The 15,394-nt window shown below is 39.7% G+C and overlaps 1 protein-coding gene across 1 annotated transcript; it reads right to left on the minus strand.

The window, feature by feature from the left end:
* Positions 1 to 5,687: 5,687 nt before the first annotated feature.
* MRPS30 (mitochondrial ribosomal protein S30) lies at positions 5,688 to 14,148 on the minus strand. The gene is made up of 5 exons (XM_052659205.1): positions 13,559 to 14,148; positions 11,835 to 11,980; positions 10,413 to 10,518; positions 8,561 to 8,737; positions 5,688 to 6,182 (listed from the first exon to the last, which is right to left on the minus strand). Exons 1-5 carry the CDS (start codon positions 14,145 to 14,147, stop codon positions 5,893 to 5,895), a joined length of 1,308 nt encoding a protein of 435 aa, XP_052515165.1. The 5' UTR covers position 14,148; the 3' UTR covers positions 5,688 to 5,892.
* Positions 14,149 to 15,394: the final 1,246 nt, after the last annotated feature.

The raw sequence follows: 15,394 nt of genomic DNA on the forward strand, positions 1-15,394 counted from the left end.
CACGACTGAGCGACTGAACTGAACTGAACTGAAGTTGATAAATGCAAAAATAAGGTGGGTTTTGTTTATTCATTGATTCTCTTAAACATACCTTCATGCATTTCTAACAGTAAATGTATTCAAAATAACTTTGGCTATATCCAACTAGCTTTTATAGGCAGGATTTGCATTTCAGTCTAAAGTTTGACTTACACTAATACAATGCTTTCTTGTACAAAGCACAGGAAAGCTACCATTGTCCAGATCATCTGACAAAAATGAAAAGGTAAGATAACTAGCTTTCATCTTTAGACAGTAATATAGCTCTAAGAGAATTTTATATTGAATATTTGGTGTAAGGAATAACCATTTATGTATATACTTTTACTTTCAAATGATTACATGTCTCCAATTTAAAACTATATTAGCAATTTGTGAACATATGTGATGCAGAGTTCATGAATTGTATGATTCCTGTTTTTAAGAATTTCTGACACTTTCTGTGGTCTACTAAACAATTCTGTATCCATGTTCTATCACATTTTAAAAGATCTATTTTGTTTGTAAGATTCAAAATTTTATTGTCAACTTTACTAATCATTCCTCATTTTTAGTTACTTCAACTTCTTAAGACTAAGATTTAGTTTAAGTAACATTTGACACAGATTACAATCTGTAATACAAAATGACATTTTAATACTAGATTTTTTGTTGCCTTGAATTCTTTGAAATTATAGGTGCTCACTCTGCTTTATTCTTACTTTTGCCTAGTATGATTTTGTATACTCATTACATTTATTCATTTTGAATTCTCCATTCACTGGTTCCTCTATTAAATCACGTGCTAATCAACCACATTTTTAATAAATTTGTAAGAGACTTGGATGTTCTGCCATTTTTTCAACTGTCCTAAGCTCAACATTCAGAAAACGAATATCATGGCATCCGGTCCCATCACTTCATGGGAAATAGATGGGGAAACAGTGGAAACAGCGTCAGACTTTATTTTTCTGGGCTCCAAAATCACTGCAGATGGTGATTGCAGCCATGAAATTAAGACGCTTACTCCTTGGTAGAAAAGTTATGACCAACAAAGACAGCATATTCAAAACGTTACTTTGCCAACAAAGGTCAGTCTAGTCAAGGCTATGGTTTTTCTAGTGGTCATGTATGGATGTGAGAGTTGGACTGTGAAGAAGGCTGAGTGCCGAAGAATTGATGCTTTTGAACTGTGGTGTTGGAGAAGACTCTTGAGAGTCCCTGGACTGCAAGGAGATCCAACCAGTCCATTCTGAAGGATATCAGCCCTGGGATTTCTTTGGAAGGAATGATGCTAAAGCTGAAGCTCCAGTACTTTGGCCACCTCATGTGAAGAGTTGACTCATGGGAAAAGACTCTGATGCTGGGAGGGATTGGGGGCAGGAGGAGAAGGGGACGACAGAGGATGAGATGGCTGGATGGCATCACTGACTCTATGGACGTGAGTCTGAGTGAACTCCAGGAGTTGGTGATGGACAGGGAGGTCTGGCGTGCTGCAATTCATGGGGTCGCAGAGTCGGACACGACTGAGCGACTGAACTGAACTGAACTGAACCTATCTATATATTTGGAATCCCCAGGCGGCACTACCGGTAAATAACCTGCCTGCCAACACAGGGAAGTAAGAGGCTCAGGTTCGATCCCTGAGTTAGGAAGATGCTTTGGAGAAGGAAATGGCAACCCACTCCAGTATTCTTGCCTGGAAAATCCCATGGACAGAGGAGCCTGGCAGGCTACAGTCCATGGGGCTGCAGAGTCAGACATGGCTGAAGCAACTTAGCAGGCGCGACATATATCTAGACTAGTCTAGATTTCTTCTGATGTAATGTTTCCCCCAGAAGTCTAAACAATGCTACATTGTTCCCTAATGTTGTGTTATATGCAAATATGATACCAATTAGATTTTCTTAGTAAACAACTTTTTTTGGGAAATGCTTTTAGAAAACACCCAATTTGGGGTAAATGAAGTAAACACCAAATTCCCAGGTAAATCTTGAACTTTTCACCTTCATTCACAGATCTATCTACTTACTCTTCTTCCTGTTTTTGGAAAATGCCATCTATCAAGAACCAAATCAAATGCTACTTGCTCCAGGGAAAGTTCCTAGGGTCCATGCCAGTCAGAATTAACATTTCCTTTATCTGAATTTATGCCACTGATATACCACTGTAGCACTGACTAGATCTATAGTGTACTACTGGAGAATATCTACCACAGACCCTGGAGTCAGACCACCTTGGTTCAAATTCTAATCCTGTCTCTTTCTAGTTGTAAGGAGTACGACAAGGCTGTATATTGTCACCCTGCTTATTTAACATATGCAGAGTACATCATGAGAAACACTGGACTGGAAGAAACACAAGCTGGAATCCAGACTGCCGGGAGAAATATCAATAACCTTAGATATGCAGATAACACCATCCTTATAGCAGAAAGTGAAGAGGAACTAAAAAGCCTCTTGATGAAAGTGAAAGAGGAGAGCGAAAAAGTTGGCTTAAAGCTCAGCATTCAGAAAAAGATCATGGCATCTGGTCCCATCACTTCATGGGAAATAGACGGGGAAACAGTGGAAACAGGGTCAGACTTTATTTTTTGGGGCTCCAAAATCACTGCAGATGGTGACTGCAGCCATGAAATTAAAAGATGCTTACTCCTTGGAAGACAAGTTATGACCAACCTAGATAGCATATTGAAAAGCAGAGACATTACTTTGCCGACTAAGGTCCGTCTAGTCAAGGCTATGGTTTTTCCTGTGGTTATGTAGGATGTGAGTTGGACTGTGAAGAAGGCTGAGCGCTGAAGAATTGATGCTTTTGAACTGTGGTGTTGGAGAAGACTCTTGAGAGTCCCTTGGACTGCAAGGAGATCCAACCAGTCCATTCTGAAGGAGATCAGCCCTGGGATTTCTTTGGAGGGAATGATGCTGAAGCTGAAACTCCAGTACTTTGGCCACCTCATGCAAAGGGTTGACTCACTGGAAAAGACTCTGATGCTGGGAGGAATTGGGGGCAGGAGAAGGGGACGACAGAGCATGAGATGGCTGGATGGCATCACTGACTTGATGTACGTTGAATCTGAGTGAACTCCGGGAGTTGGTGATGGACAGGGAGGCCAGGGGTGTTGTGATTCATGGGGTCACAAAGAGTCGGACACGACTGAGCGACTGAACTGAACTGAAAGTTGTGCCCTCTACATCTGCATTTTTTTTTACATGAAGGCTGAATGAGAATGCAATATCCAAGTTGGAATAAAGAGGAACAAGGGTAGGAAACAATATTCCAAGCATTGGTAACAATAAATAAAAGACTGGTGGAAAACAACAACAACAACAACAAAACCAAGAGCAACAACAAAGGTAATTTTTGGATGAACCTTAATTATTAGCAAGAATAACAATTTTACCAACTGACAACTGATTTTGAAACATAACGAACCTAGTTTCCCAATCTTTGGGACAGAACAAATGCAACTAGCAGAAACATGTTAATGTTACTTCTAAGGTCTAAGAACCTAGGTTGCATATAATTCATCAGGTGTATTACTCATCATCTGTGAAACCTTATTAATGTCACTTTAACTTCCTTGAGTCGGCTTCCTATTTGTGCAAAATATTGTTCATGTTTTGGAGGGTTTGTGTAGGGATCTAAAACTCTGTGCCATGTTATTACAAAAATACTTTAAAAAAAATAACAAAACATGTACATATTCTCAAGCATTTGAATTACTGTCTTTGTATTACTTTTAAAACCACAGAAAATGCAGCAGGACCTGTGGAGTCTTCCAGGGAACAGAACTCCTGTATACCTCATCTCTTATTTACAGAAAAGCTTTAGCCTCCAAGGCCTTCCCTCAGTTCCAAACAGCAAATTCAATCAGAGAAATGAGACAATGCAGAAACAAGCAAAAATAGTCAGGCAAGACAACGCTCAAACTACTGCACAACTGCACTCATCTCACATGCTAGAAAAGTAATGCTCAAAATTCTCCAAGCCAGGCTTCAGCAATAAGTGAACCGTGAACTTCCAGATGTTCAAGCTGGTTTTAGAAAAGGCAGAGGAACCGGAGATCAAATGGCCAAAATCCGCTGGATCATCGAAAAAGCAAGAGTTCCAGAAAAACATCTATTTCTGCTTTATTGACTATGCCAGAGCCTTTGACTGTATGCATCACAATAAACTGGAAAATTCTGAAAGAGATGGGAATACCAGACCACCTGACCTGCCTCTTGAGAAACCTATATGCAGGTCAGGAAGCAACGGTTAGAACTGGACATGGAACAACAGACTGGTTCCAAATAGGAAAAGGAGTACATCAAGGCTGCATATTGTCACTCTGCTTATTTAACTTATATGCAGAGTACATCATGAGAAATACTGGGCTGGAAGAAACACAAGCTGGAATCAAGATTGCAGGGAGAAATATCAGTAATCTCAGATATGCAGATGACACCACCCTTATGGCAGAAAGTGAAGAACTGAAGAGCCTCTTGATGAAAGGGAAAGAGGAGAGTGAAAAAGTTGGCTTAAAGCTCAACATTCAGGAAACTAGTATCATGGCATTGGGTCCCATCACTTCATGGGAAATAGATGGGGAAACAGTGGAAACAGTGTCAGACTTTATTTTTTGGGGCTCCAAAATCACTGCAGATGGTGACTGCAGCCCTGAAATTAAAAGACGCTTACTCCTTGGAAGGAAAGTTATGACCCACCTAGACAGCATATTAAAAAAGCAGAGATATTACTTTGTCAACAAAGGTCCATCTAGTCAAGGCTATGGTTTTTCCAGTAGTCATGTATGGATGTGAGAGTTGGACGATTAAGAAAGCTGAGTCCGAAGAATTGATGCTTTTGAACTGTGGTGTTGGAGAAGACTCTTGGGAGTCCCTTGGACCTCAAGGAGATCCAACCAGTCCATCCTAAAGGAGATCAGTCCTGGGTGTTCATTGGAAGGACTGATGTTGAAGGTGAAACTTCAATACTTAGGCCACCTGATGCTGCAAAGAGCTGACTCATTTGAAAAGACCCTGATGCTGGAAAAGATTGAGGGCAGGAGGAGAAGGGGACAACAGAGGATGAGATGGTTGGATGGCATCACCGACTCCATGGTTATGAGTTTGGGTAGACTCCAGCAGTTGGTGATGGACAGGGAGGCCTGGTGTGCTGCAGTTTATGGGGTCGTAGAGAGTCAGACACACTGAGCAACTGAACTGAACTGAAGACAAAATAAAACATAGTCATAAAACAAAGTCAAAGACCTTTAGTTCCTCCTTGAGGGTTATAGTTAATATTCTGAGACCCCAGCCAGGTTGGAATCAGGTTGATAATGTTGACTCCCAAAATACCACCTGATTATCTCATTACCATCCAATCAGAATAAGGTCCACAATCTGATCAGGCACCCTGCTTCCCTCCTGCTTCCCTAGCATAAAAGCTAAAATTCTACTTCAAATTAAAATCATTCTTTAGGACATTAGTTTGTCATCTTCTCAGCTTGCTGGCTTTCCAAATAAAGTCATTTTTCCTTGCCCCAACTCCTTATCTCTCAGATTACTGGCCTGTCATGCAGTGAGTGGTATGCAGTAAGTGATACGCGCTTACACACAGAAACAAATAACACCAAGTATTGAAGATTATTCAATTAGTCTCATCAGTCACATATGAATGAAATTGTTTTTAATCAACATACTGTATCTAAAATTAAATCTCTTAGTACTTTGAGCAAATGAAAGGTCTAATCACAGGTTAAAGTAAAGAAACATTTGTCTCAAAATCCATGTATTTAATATTCGACAGAAGTCTCATTACCAAAATTCCTTTTATTGTTCATTCAGTGAAATTTAAGTATTCCCAAAGTCCCAAAGCAAATGTTTTTTCTTAATTTACCAACAGCTGTGCTTTGTCTTCTTCTGGTCTATTTAGTAGAAAGTGAACTAACTGAAGTAAAACGTCATCATTAAAACCTTTGACATCATTATCTTCGATTGTTTCATAAAGAGGCTTACTTTGTGTCCCCCAACATATATTTTTACGAGGGTTGTTTTGATCAGCTTGCGCAGTCAGTGCTAAAGTGTTTAACTGGTAACAGAAAAAGGAGAAGTATTTTCCATCCGTGATCACACCCTGAGAGACAAAAGGTCGAGTAACGTCTGATTCACTCCAGAATCCTGTAGAAGAAAAGTTATGCTGAAACTTATATATAGAAATATATTTTACCAAAACAAAACACACACACTAGAGGATATAAAATACCTCCTATAATCTGGATATTTTACCTACCAAATTTCTAAAGATCTCAATGTTTTCACTATCTTCTCCACCCTAATTCTATATTCCATTTCTGCATCAAGAACTATTTCCTTCCTTCTAGGATCCATAAAGTTCATGATACACTTTTTCGACAACTTTGGACTTCATCAGATTTCAACCTTAACTCATTTCACCTAAGAAGAGAAGTGAGCTCCATTTATGCAGATGTCTCCACATCATTATTCACCAACCCTAAATATGTTCAAATTTCCCTTATACCAGCAGCATCAACCACCCAATAACCATTACAGACATTTATTTCACCAAATCTACAAAAAAAAAGAGCCCTCAGAAAAACCCTTCACTTTCTAAGAACTTAAACCAGGTAGTTATCAGATGAATTCTATGTCTTAATTTATAATTCAAATTGGTTTTATGAGTTGTTTTCATTTTGCCTAGTGTATTTTATGTCATCATAAGGTTCCAGGATATCTGAATATCTTTATTATTCAAATTTTCTGGCTGTTTCTTGGTCCAGGCTGACTGGCTTTCATACTTTTAAATTCAAGGGGTACGCAGCAAGTTGTAAATTTTGCCACATATATATTTTAAATCAACTTTAATGAATACAGCCAATAAACAGTATTGTTAAAAAAAAGAATTATAAAAAGAAGTACTTTATTTTTTATGAATAAACTATGCCATTCTAACATCTTCAATAAAGTTTCCTCTTAATTTTTCTGATTGTCTACTTGTATTCCTATTCTTATCTATTTACTTCTATTATAAAGACATAAGTCAACAATGGTGAGTATGAGGTTAAAAATACATATACAAAGGAAAAAAAAGGTGAGCCTGGCAATAATTAAATCACTGTTAAAACTCCTCCTGGATGTTTATATAGGAGTAGCAGTGGCACCCCACTCCAGTACTCTTGCCTGGAAAATCCCACGGATGGAGGAGCCTGGTAGGCTGCAGTCCATGGGGTCGCTAAGAGTCGGTCACGACTGAGTGACTTCACTTTCACTTTTCACTTTCATGCATTGGAGAAGGAAATGGCAACCCACTCCAGTGTTCCTGCCTGGAGAATCCCAGGGACGGGGGAGCCTGGTGGGCTGCCGTCTATGGGGTCGCACAGAGTCGGACACGACTGAGCGACTTAGCAGCAGCAGCAGCAGCAGCAACCTAGGTATGCATTCTATTACTTCTGGTTTTGTAACAAAAGTCAAGTGGTTCACAATGGGCTCTGAAAATCCTCTGTGACATGCCTCCAGCTCCCACTATCTCACTCCAGCTCCCTATCTTCATTCTCCCACTCCCTTTCTTCATCAGCCTTCATGCTATTCCTTAAACACTTCAAGTCTGTTCTGACCTCAGAGCTACCTGTCATTCCCTTTGCCTGGAAGTGTCCTTCCCACAAGTTTATGCAAAGATGGCTCCTCATCCGCAGGTCTCTGTTCAAACGAAAATCTTTAAGAGACCTCCCCTGAATTAACTCTAAAAGTCTAAAGTGCTTCTGCCCCATGCCTCATTTATACCTGCACCCTATGCATAGTCTCCCTTTCATCTAGTATGTTCTCTTCAGAGCATCACCACTAGTCGGAAGATTCCCTGAAGGAGGGAACGGCTATCCACTTCCACTATTCTTGCCTGGAGAATTCCCATGGACAGAAAAGCCTGGTGGGCTACAGTCCATAGGGTCACATAGAGTTGGACATGACTGAAGTGATTAATACTTTCAAAAACACTACATGTTTACTATCTTTTACTATCCCTACTATAATGTAAGCTCCAGGAAAGCAGGATCTCTCTCATTCAACACTGTATCTCCAAAGCCAACAGTGCCTGGTACGTAAAAACCATAAGCCATTAACTGAATGAACTGTCTCCCAATCTATACCCTAGATATGGTCCTCAAAGAAATTATACATGATAACTGTGATTTTATCTAAAATTTAATCCATGAAAGCAGCTCATTTTCTAGTTTCAGAAAGCTGTTATCATCTAGAGTTGATTCAGTTAGCTCGTCTTTGAAATATTTGAGAATATCATCAGGAAAAAAATGCATTCACACAAAAATCGTCAGAGTAAAAGATGACAGTAACTAACAAATTGTCACTAACCAACTACAAATGCAAAATATTTAATTATGGATTTTAAAACAATTGCATTGTGTGCCAATGCAAGTTTTCAAAGTGTTAAGTTCTACCTACGTTTTATCCTAAAGAAAATAATTTGACCTGCTAAATTCTTAAAAGGTTTTCCAATAACACTGATGCCATCAAACTAGTTTTACCTTGATACATAGCCTGTGCTCCAGTCCAAGCAAAAAGGCTTGCAATAGCATTAGCTCTAAAGATGACTTCTATCTGATCAGCACAGTTTTGTTTCAAAAGCCGTTCCCTTTTTAATTTGTCAGGTAGCAGATGAAACTGGGTATGTCCATAACAGAGTGGATCTGCTGTCCTTGTGCCTGAGAGCAAAATAAAAACATTTCAGATAAAATGCACAAGTAAGGAATCTAGAAACACGTCCTCAGTATTTACTTCAAACGCACATATCTCCTCTACTCATTATGTGATCAGCACTCAAAATACACAAATGGAAAGCTTGGTTTACTTCTTGTTTATAAAAAATTTCACCTGAAAGTACAATCTGCCAGCTATCATCAGTCCAAAGAATATATGTAAAATTTATAATTCCCTATTATGTCAGTTTTCTCAAACTCCTTGGTCATCATTGGGAACTCTGTCATCCTCCTGGTCATATTCACTACAGGACGCAAACATTTCATAACTTTAAAAACTTCCTTTATAATGCTGACATTCTTGATTTTAGTGGAAAGTGTTTTCAACCAAAAGTTCCCCATAATTCACTCTCCAAGACCACCACAGTGATTGATAGAGGACTGATAAAACAGTTCTGGAGGACCAGCATACAGCTGCTTTCTTAAAAATGTTTTTCAATCAGCTAGGAATTAATAAACAGAGAAAAAATAGCCAAAGTATAAGCTGAATGAGGGCAGAGATTAATTTTTATATTCCTGATGGTTATCATAGTGTGTTACACAAATGGGAGGCTTTTGTTGAAAAAAGTCAATCACTACCTCAAATTCAGCTCTATGCTTTTTCATTTTTGAAAAAAACACACTTTTCCATATAAATAACAAAGTAACAAAGCATAACATGTATAGCTATATTTTATGTTTTTTAAATTATGGTAAAAGTCACATTAAAGCATACTATTTTAACCATATTTAACTGTACAGTTCAATGGCACTAAAGGGATTAATCTCCAAAATAAACAATTAGCTCATGCAGCTCAATATCAAAAAACAAATAACCCAATCAAAACATGGACAGAAGACCTAAATAGACATTTCTCCAACATAGGCATATAGATGGCCAAAAGTCACATGAAAAGATGCTCAGCATCACTAATTATTAGAGAAGCGCAAAAGAAAACTACCATGAGGTACCACTTCATATCAGTCTAAATGACCACCATCAAAAATACACAACAAATGCTGAAGCTGTGGTGAAAGGGGAACTTTCCTACACTGTTGGTGGGAATGTAAATCTATATATTCACTATGGAGAACAGCATGGAGATTCCTTAAAAAATTAAGAACAGAAATACCATGTGACCCAGCAGTCCCACTCCTTGGCACATATCTGGAGAAAACCAGAATTCGAAAAGATACATGCATCCCAACGTTCATAGCAGCACTACGTACAAAAGCCAGGAGATGCAAGCAACCTAAATATCCTTCAACAAAAGAATGGATAAAGAAAATGTGGTGTGTGTGTGTATACATGTATGTGTGTATGTGGGCACGTGCGTGCCCAACGGAATATTAGTCATAAAGAGGAAAAGAAATGTGTCATTTGCATGGACCTAGCGACTTTCATGCAGAGTAAAATTAAATCAGAAACTATAACTTTTTTAACCTTAAATACTGTAATTCAGTAGAAACATAAAATTTTAAATGGTAAGTTGAAAGAATACTTTCTTTCAATTTTCATGTATGTTGCAACCTGAGATGAGTTACATTGCTCATGGACAGGCTGAACTTCTTGGTCATCAAAAATTAATTATGCAAATTTGCACAGGACACTTTGAACACATTTATTAAAAGAGAAACTTACCGATAAAGATGGCATTTTCATATTGCCGTTTGAATAATGGGAGTTTGTCTGGCTTACAATTCTTAACAGGGATTTCTACAGGTACAGAATAATCCAGTGGCACAAACTTAAAGAAAAAAGTCATAAGTAAATTCACAGCAACACTAGCATATATTTTACTCACATTCTTAATAGTTAAAAATCTTAAATGATTAAGATACTCTATCATCTAATGATGGGCCAAGTCTAGCCAGCTGTTTTTCCAAATAAAGTTTACTGGAACAGTCATGTAAATTCATTTACATATGGTACAGGACTATTTTTACATGATAAGAACTGAGAATGCAACAGAAACTTATGGCCCCTAAAGTCTAAAATATTTACTATTTGGACCTTTGCAGAAGAAATGTGCCAACCTCTGACATGGACAAATAGATAATATTCAGAATACACTTGCTTTCTCCAAAAGAACTGGATACCTGTAAAATGAATACTTCTAGCTGTAAAAATGTGATTTACAATGAGATAGGATAGTTCACTATAAATTATAATCATAAACTATCATCAGTATTTTTATATTAAGAAAACGAAAAGATTTGTATGGTCCTAAAAACTGATGTCTTAACCTCACTTAAAATGATTATCTGACCTCTGCAGAATATACAGTTAAAAAGCTGAAAAAGCATTTCAGATGAGATGTACTCCAAATACACTTGGAAGGAAAGGGCTCTACCCAAAGCTTTTTATCCTTCCTAACCCATTACCTAGCACAGGGGTCCCCAACTCCTGGGCTACGGACAGGTACTGGTCCATGGCCTGTCAGGAACTGGGCTGTAAAGCAAGAGGTGCGCAGCAGGTGAGCAAAGCCTTGTCTGTATTTACAGCTGCTCCCCGTGGCTCACAGTACTGCTTGAGATCACAAATGACAGTGGTCTTAAAAGTATGTTTAAGACAACTTCTAATCTCCATATGTTTAGTCAAGGCAGATTGTCAAACTGTCACAAAAGCACTGCAAAGCCTACTTCCATTTCCTACATCCTGTCTTTGTGAAGCAGGGTTTTCTGCAGTGACAGTAGGCAAAACGAAATTACAGATTGGACAAAAGCAACATACTTTTGGTGTCATGGTCTCCCATCACCCCCAGATGGGACTGTCTAGTTGTGGCAAACAAACTCAGGGCTCCCACTGACTCTGCATTATGATGAGTTCTATAATTATTTCATTATATGTCACAATTTAATAACAATAGAAATTAAGTGCAAAATAAATGTAACACTTGGCTCATCCTGAAATCATTCCCCACCAACTCCTGCCCCAAGTCCAAGGAAACACTGTATCCTATAAAATCCAGTCCCTGGTGTCAAAAAAGTTAGGGACCACTGATCTAGCATGCTGATACTTCCTCTTCAACTGTCAACAGACACATAAGCAATACATCCTTACCTCAGGGAGTTGTCTGGATATTCGAATCTGGTTGTGTGGTTTATCGTTTATCTGGTATCGCACAGCATCAACTCGACCTTTCCGATGACCACTAGGAATAATTTCTTCACCTCGCAACCAGTAGAAGTGAACTGAGCGGTTACAATCTATCAAAAGATATTCAAAACATTTTTATCTGATAATCTGGATAAATCTAGTTATTCTCAGAATACCAGGCTCAGCAATACAGAATTCAAGAACTGTGCTAATTGAAAATACACGAAGAATTACTCTTTGGTGTAAGTTAAAGTTTGAATTATGTGATAACTTAAACGATCACAACATAAAGATAATGCTTAAACTGTCATTCTCTACCTGTGCCACAGTACATTAAGCGTTGTGACCAAAGAGGTTTCTCAGTTAAGAATAAACACAAAATAAGAGCAACAGCAATCTCACTCACCAGATATAAAAAGTTTAGTAAGAGTCACAGCTGTCTCATGAATTACTAATTCAATCTTCACAATAATTCTCAAAGGTATGTATAGTTGCCATCATCTCCATTACATACAAGAGGAACCTAGATCTTGAGCAGATTAAGTCAACTTTCCCAGGCCATCAATCATGAGGAAAAGTCTGTGATGGTTCCCTGGAGACCACTTCATTACCAACTGGCAGGGAAGTAACAACCACACTACAAGACTCAGTTGAACATACACCTACAGTTAACTTAATATTTATTAAGATACCTACAGGTGTGGCAGATACAAAATCACGAACGCCTCAGAAACACTGATCTTTAAAATACTATCCATTAATTATTTTTCAAGCCTGCTTTTAACAGTAAAACAGAAGTTGCTGACTGTTTATTGGAAACCCAAAATGAATGGGTTTGAAGCCTGTCCTCCAATTCTACCAGCAATAGGTTCTTCGACTAAATGAACTTTATGACTCTGTGCTTTGGGTTTGTTTGGTTTTTATGAAAACAGTGCTACCTACTGTAAAGTTATTGTAAGGATTAAATTTGGCACATATAAAATACAGAACAAGGTCAGGCATACAGGAAGTGCTGAATATACGTTAGGTATTTTAATCAATACCATCTTTAATCTGTTTAACAGTTCTATGACAAAGTGGTACTATTATCGTATTCTCACCTTGAAAATGAGGGAAAACGAGGCCAAAATCGGTTTATAAACCGCCAAAAGGTCAGTAACTTGGTGGAAGAGTGAAAAGGTAACCCCAGGTCTGTCCCGCTCTCTAGAAGCCCCTTCTTTTAACCAACACTACTCTTCCATTTGGCTGGACCTTCTCTAAACGGTACAGTTAGTATGTGGAAGTACAGACACGGCAACCCAGTCTCCGGACGCGGCCCCTAGCTAGGAGCTAAAGCACTGGGAAAGAACTGACCAAGCAGAAAGAAATGAAGATGGGGCAAATTTGGCCCAAAGAGAGGCCTTCCCAGGCTTCCCAGGTGGCGCTAGTGGTAAAGAACCCGCCTGCCAATACAGAAGACAGGAGAGCCGGCTCCATCCCTGGGAGGGGAAGATCCCCTGGAGCAGGGTACGGCAACCCACTCCGGTATTCTTGCCTGAAAAATTCCATGACAGAGGAGCCTGGCGAACTACAGGCCACGAGACAGCAAAGAGTCGGACACTACTGAAGCGACTTAGCACGCAAGCATGCACCCACGGTCCCCTACTATCCCCCACCTCCCCCTCCCCGAAAGGCGGCCCGAGGCTCACCGAGGGCGGCGGCAGCCAGGACGGGATTGTAAGCGCTGAGCAAGCCGGTGAGGGAAGCTACCAGTTGGTCCAAGAAGGGTGAGGCGACGGTGTAGCGTTCCTGGTAGATGGGCGCACGCTTCTTACGCCGCAGAAAGAAGTGCTCCTGCAGGAGGCAGTCACAGGCGGCGGCGCGCAAAGCAGCGAGGTCCAGAACCTGCGCGGGCTCCCGATCTGGCTGGGCAGGCAGCGGCGGTAGCCCCGAGAGGAACACGGTCTTGGTGAAGTTCTGGTACCAGCGGTCAGCATTCAGGGCGAAGGTCTGCGGGTAAACCACGTATTTCATGAACTGCATCTTGGTAAGAATTCGCAGCTTCTCGTCCACCGACTTGGCCGCGTGCACCGTGGCGTGCCATCGCTCCACTCGCCGCTGTCGTGCTGCCTTGCTGTCGGCAGTTAGGGAGGCCACGATCGGCGGGTAGCGCGCGACTGGGGCCGCCTTGACATCTGATCCGGTCACTTCTGGAGCCGTGACGGCGGCCTCGGCCGCGGTGTGCAATGACAGCCCTGGACCTCGGAGCACAAACCTCCACGACCTGGCCGCCGCCATCTTTTCCCGGTTCAGTCCCAGAGGTCAACTTTAGCAATTGTCCCTGCCTTCTTGCCGTAAGGACCAATCAGAAGGTGGAATCTGAGCCAGTTTGGGGCGGACGATTCTTATTGGGCTTGAGAAACCTTACGCCATTCACTTCTTAGCCAATCATAGAGCTTGTACAGCTTGGCTTTTTTCGTGAACCTAGGAGTTTGTTGTTGAAAGGAAGAACTCGTGCACCGATAGGTTTTTCGAGATGTGGCGGGGAGGAGTGAAACTTTTAAATAGGGTATGCTGCCTGTTTAGAAACAGGGCAAAATTTTTGCCAGAAACACTTTAGGAACATTCTTGAGCGAAACCTCTTTCCCTTGGCTAAATTTGCTGATTTCATTTTCGGATATAATAACATCACTTTTCAATTTTAGTTCTTGGGGTTGAGACCTGTTATTGAAAATACTGACCTAACATGTTTTTTGATACATGCTTACTTTTCAAATGATGAAAGCATCACTCATAGATGACTACTGCTAATTTTTAGGAAAATAATTCCATATCAATCTCTATGCTAGTTGATACGTAGTTTGTTTAATGATATAATTCACAAAAAGAGGAGTATCCTTTTACTTGGGTTTAACTTTAAAAAAAAAGGAAATAAAAACTATTAAGGAATTGTGTTTAAGTTTTGCATTGTGTTAAAAGCAGTGATTATTTCAACATAAGTTGGTCCCTACTACTCTGTGAGCTCCTTGTGGTATGGACTATTTTATTTTTGATTCTTCAGTGGCCAATGAACCATACATAGTGGGTACTTAACCAAATATCTGCCGAAAAAATTCATCAAAATCAGTAAAACTATTAATATAAGGTCATTTCAGGTGATTTATCAACTCGCATTCCTATCTTAATTAGGAGCTGGAATATTTATTTGGATTTACTGCAGTAATCCTTGAGGGTATTAAAAACCAAACATTTTGTTACTAAAAGGAAGTTATAATTTGTATTCCTTTAAGGTATAACAGGTGATACAATTTAACTCTAAAGTTGTGAATGTATTAAACTGACACTTAGATACCATAAATTCATTATTTTTTTTCATTAAGTCATTAATTTTTGAGCAAAGGCTCAAAGAAAGTGAGGAGTGAATCATGACTAGACAAAAGAGAATTCTGTCAGAAGGAATAGTTGGCACAGAGGCCCTGAAATGGGGATATGCCTGAGATGGGAATGGTGGGTTGAAGAATAAGAGGAGGGCAGTGTGGTTGAAG

The sequence above is a fragment of the Budorcas taxicolor genome, chromosome 20 (assembly GCF_023091745.1).
Source record: "Budorcas taxicolor isolate Tak-1 chromosome 20, Takin1.1, whole genome shotgun sequence".
Lineage (NCBI taxonomy): Eukaryota > Metazoa > Chordata > Mammalia > Artiodactyla > Bovidae > Budorcas > Budorcas taxicolor.

Bases quoted from the DNA above. Each gene is read 5' to 3' on its own strand.
- MRPS30 (XM_052659205.1), bottom strand. From the start codon at position 14,147: ATGGCGGCGGCCAGGTCGTGGAGGTTTGTGCTCCGAGGTCCAGGGCTG. The intron at 11,981-13,558 runs GTGAGCCTCGGG...ATCTTTTGATAG, and splicing joins CCTGGCTGCCGCCGCCCTCG to ATTGTAACCGCTCAGTTCAC. The intron at 6,183-8,560 runs GTAAAACTAGTT...TTTCTTCTACAG, and splicing joins AGCACAGGCTATGTATCAAG to GATTCTGGAGTGAATCAGAC.